This window comes from Anastrepha ludens, chromosome 3 (genome assembly GCF_028408465.1).
Source record: "Anastrepha ludens isolate Willacy chromosome 3, idAnaLude1.1, whole genome shotgun sequence".
NCBI classification, from domain to species: domain Eukaryota; kingdom Metazoa; phylum Arthropoda; class Insecta; order Diptera; family Tephritidae; genus Anastrepha; species Anastrepha ludens.
Window position 1 is genome coordinate 48659086 of NC_071499.1, and position 2464 is coordinate 48661549.

General features: G+C 41.5%; 1 protein-coding gene across 1 annotated transcript; it reads left to right on the top strand.

The window, feature by feature from the left end:
- The first annotated feature begins 316 nt into the window (after positions 1 to 316).
- LOC128857486 (gustatory receptor for bitter taste 66a-like) lies at positions 317 to 2247 on the top strand. The gene is made up of 6 exons (XM_054093240.1): positions 317 to 508; positions 574 to 1086; positions 1173 to 1456; positions 1542 to 1727; positions 1834 to 1923; positions 2047 to 2247. The coding sequence occupies exons 1-6, from the start codon at positions 436 to 438 to the stop codon at positions 2212 to 2214; spliced, it is 1314 nt and encodes a 437-aa protein (XP_053949215.1). The 5' UTR covers positions 317 to 435; the 3' UTR covers positions 2215 to 2247.
- Positions 2248 to 2464: the final 217 nt, after the last annotated feature.

Genomic DNA, 2464 nt, shown 5'->3' on the forward strand with positions numbered 1-2464 from the left:
CACCCCCAGCTTAATGGTAATAAAAAACTCTCCCAGCTATTTCAAATCAGAGAAACACAGAACAGCAATATCCTTCAAGGTATGCGTCACAACATTTCCCGTTCAAAATCATTCGACTATTTTCCACAGTGTTTCATGAAATTTCATTAATTCGAAATTGTTTGCCTTAAGCAACGTTACTAATTACTAGTTGAGCGCCTAGCTGTCATTTAGTGTCTACCCTTAGGTGCATCAACACATTTAACTTACAAAACTTGCTACTCTACATTGGAAATGTTTGAAGTCAAACGACAGGCGAAACCTTTTTTGCAAAGTTTTAAATCAATTTTTTATGCCTGTAAACTACTAGGTGTCTATCCGTATGATTTTCAGAAATTCTACTATCAAGGAGTATTGCAAGGTTCCAGAGCGGGCAGCTGTGTGGTCATAGCGGTAATGTGTATAGTTTTTGTGCTCTTCAACGTAGTGCTGTTTACATTTACCGACAGCGAAGCCATTGCGAAGATTAGTAAGTGAAACGTGGAAAAATAAAAGAATAAGCAGCATTTTTTCCATAGTCCGCTCCACTTCCAGATCACCTCAACCTCATCATCGGCATTGTGCTCACTTATATTGCACCCGCCACTATGCTGATCGATCAGATCGCCGCTGTGCGTAATCAAAGAGCGCTTCCCGCGCTCTTCGAACGCATCGTTCATGTGGATGAAGGACTTCGCCAGCTGGGCATTTCGGTGGATAATACATGTGTACAGCGTAGCATATGGCTGATGATCGTTTTGACGGTAATATGTGAGTTCTATATATTCTGGGCTTCTTTATTTTTGCTCGCCGATGTATTGGAATGGCGGATTGCGCTTTGGGTCTTCACCTCTTTACCAACTTTATTCAATACGCTGGATAAGATTTGGTTTGTGGGTATACAATTGGGCCTGAGAGATCGTTTTGAAGCCATCAATGGAGCATTCGATGTAATAGCAGAAGATCAAGCGAAAGGGCCAGCGCATTTGCAGAAGCGGCAGCAGCACGTGACACGCAATGAAATAGTGTTGCGCGCATCACTGCAATTTGGCGTTGAAGAGCCAGGCGGTATGTATGGAGTGTGGTGTGGCGTGGGAGTGTAAAAGGTTTTAAAAGGAAACCTGCATTGTTTGCAATTTTCTGCTTTCGCTTAGATATCAAATTGGAGTATCCTGCGCAAAATGCTTGCGGTGATTCGCTCCATGACCAAACACCATACAAAAGATCTAACCTAAGCGTAAACTATTGCGGCGGTCAAAGAGATTTCGATGTCTTGCAAGAGCGTTTCATAAGCCTCTGTCAGCTGCACGATAGCACTTGTAGGATTGCCAAGCTGCTTAATGAGCTCTGGTGTTATCCCATTCTTTTACTGATGGCTTTTAGCTTTCTAGTTTTCACATCACAGCTTTACTTTGTTTACTGCGCCAAAATGGGTCAGGTATGTATGTATGCATGTATTTGTGAATAGAACCTTTTTTATCATGCCTCAATAATCATATTTACATATTTTCCCGCTTGCACAGTCAATTCCGTTGATTTTTCGCACTGCCAAGGAACCCGTCATCTCGGTGGTGTTATTAATCTACCTTAGCGGCAAATGTGTATCGTTGAATTTTTTCAGCTGGAAAACTTCACAGGCCTCGCGTCACACCGGCATTTGTCTGCACAGGTGTGGTGTGGCCGCCGACACCAATGAGGTCTATGAAATTGTCAGTACGACCGTTTTTTCTTCTACTTTCTTCACTTACGTTTTCCTTTTTCGCCTGCATTAAATTGGGCTTAATATTTTTTATCGCAACATTCATACAATTTCAGGTCAATCATTTGTCATTGAAGCTATTGAATCACACCGTAAATTTCTCCGCATTCGGATTTTTTACGCTGGACATGAGCACTTTAAATGCGGTGCGTGCCTCCCAGCGGCATTTTTTATTTACTTCCCTCTTTTCTAGGCTTCATATTGCCACTACCAATATGTGTGTGTTTGTGTATGTGCAATAATTTCGTTTTTATGCGTATTTTTTATAGGTTTGTGGCGCCATAACCAGTTATCTGATTATCCTCATACAGTTCAATATGGCTGGGCAACAAGTGAAGATTTCCAGAGAGCTGGCTGCTACAAATGAAACCGCGACGACAATGCTGGATGGAGAAAATTACACCGCTACGCCATTCGAGTCAACGACAGAGGGATAGGAAAAATGCGGAAACGTACCTACTGAATGTTTGAATGAGGGATAAAGTCAAATTTGAATAAAATGTTTGAATTATTTAGAATTTATTAAAATTTAAATTTAACTGATTTGGCTTGTACGACTGCGAAAGTACATATTTGCGGTCGCCGTAGCCCAATGGCTTGTACGTGACTAGCATTTGGATTAGATAGCGGGGGTCTCGAAAACGCGTTGGACGTGCAACACCGTATTATAAAAAAAACTTGTTTCAA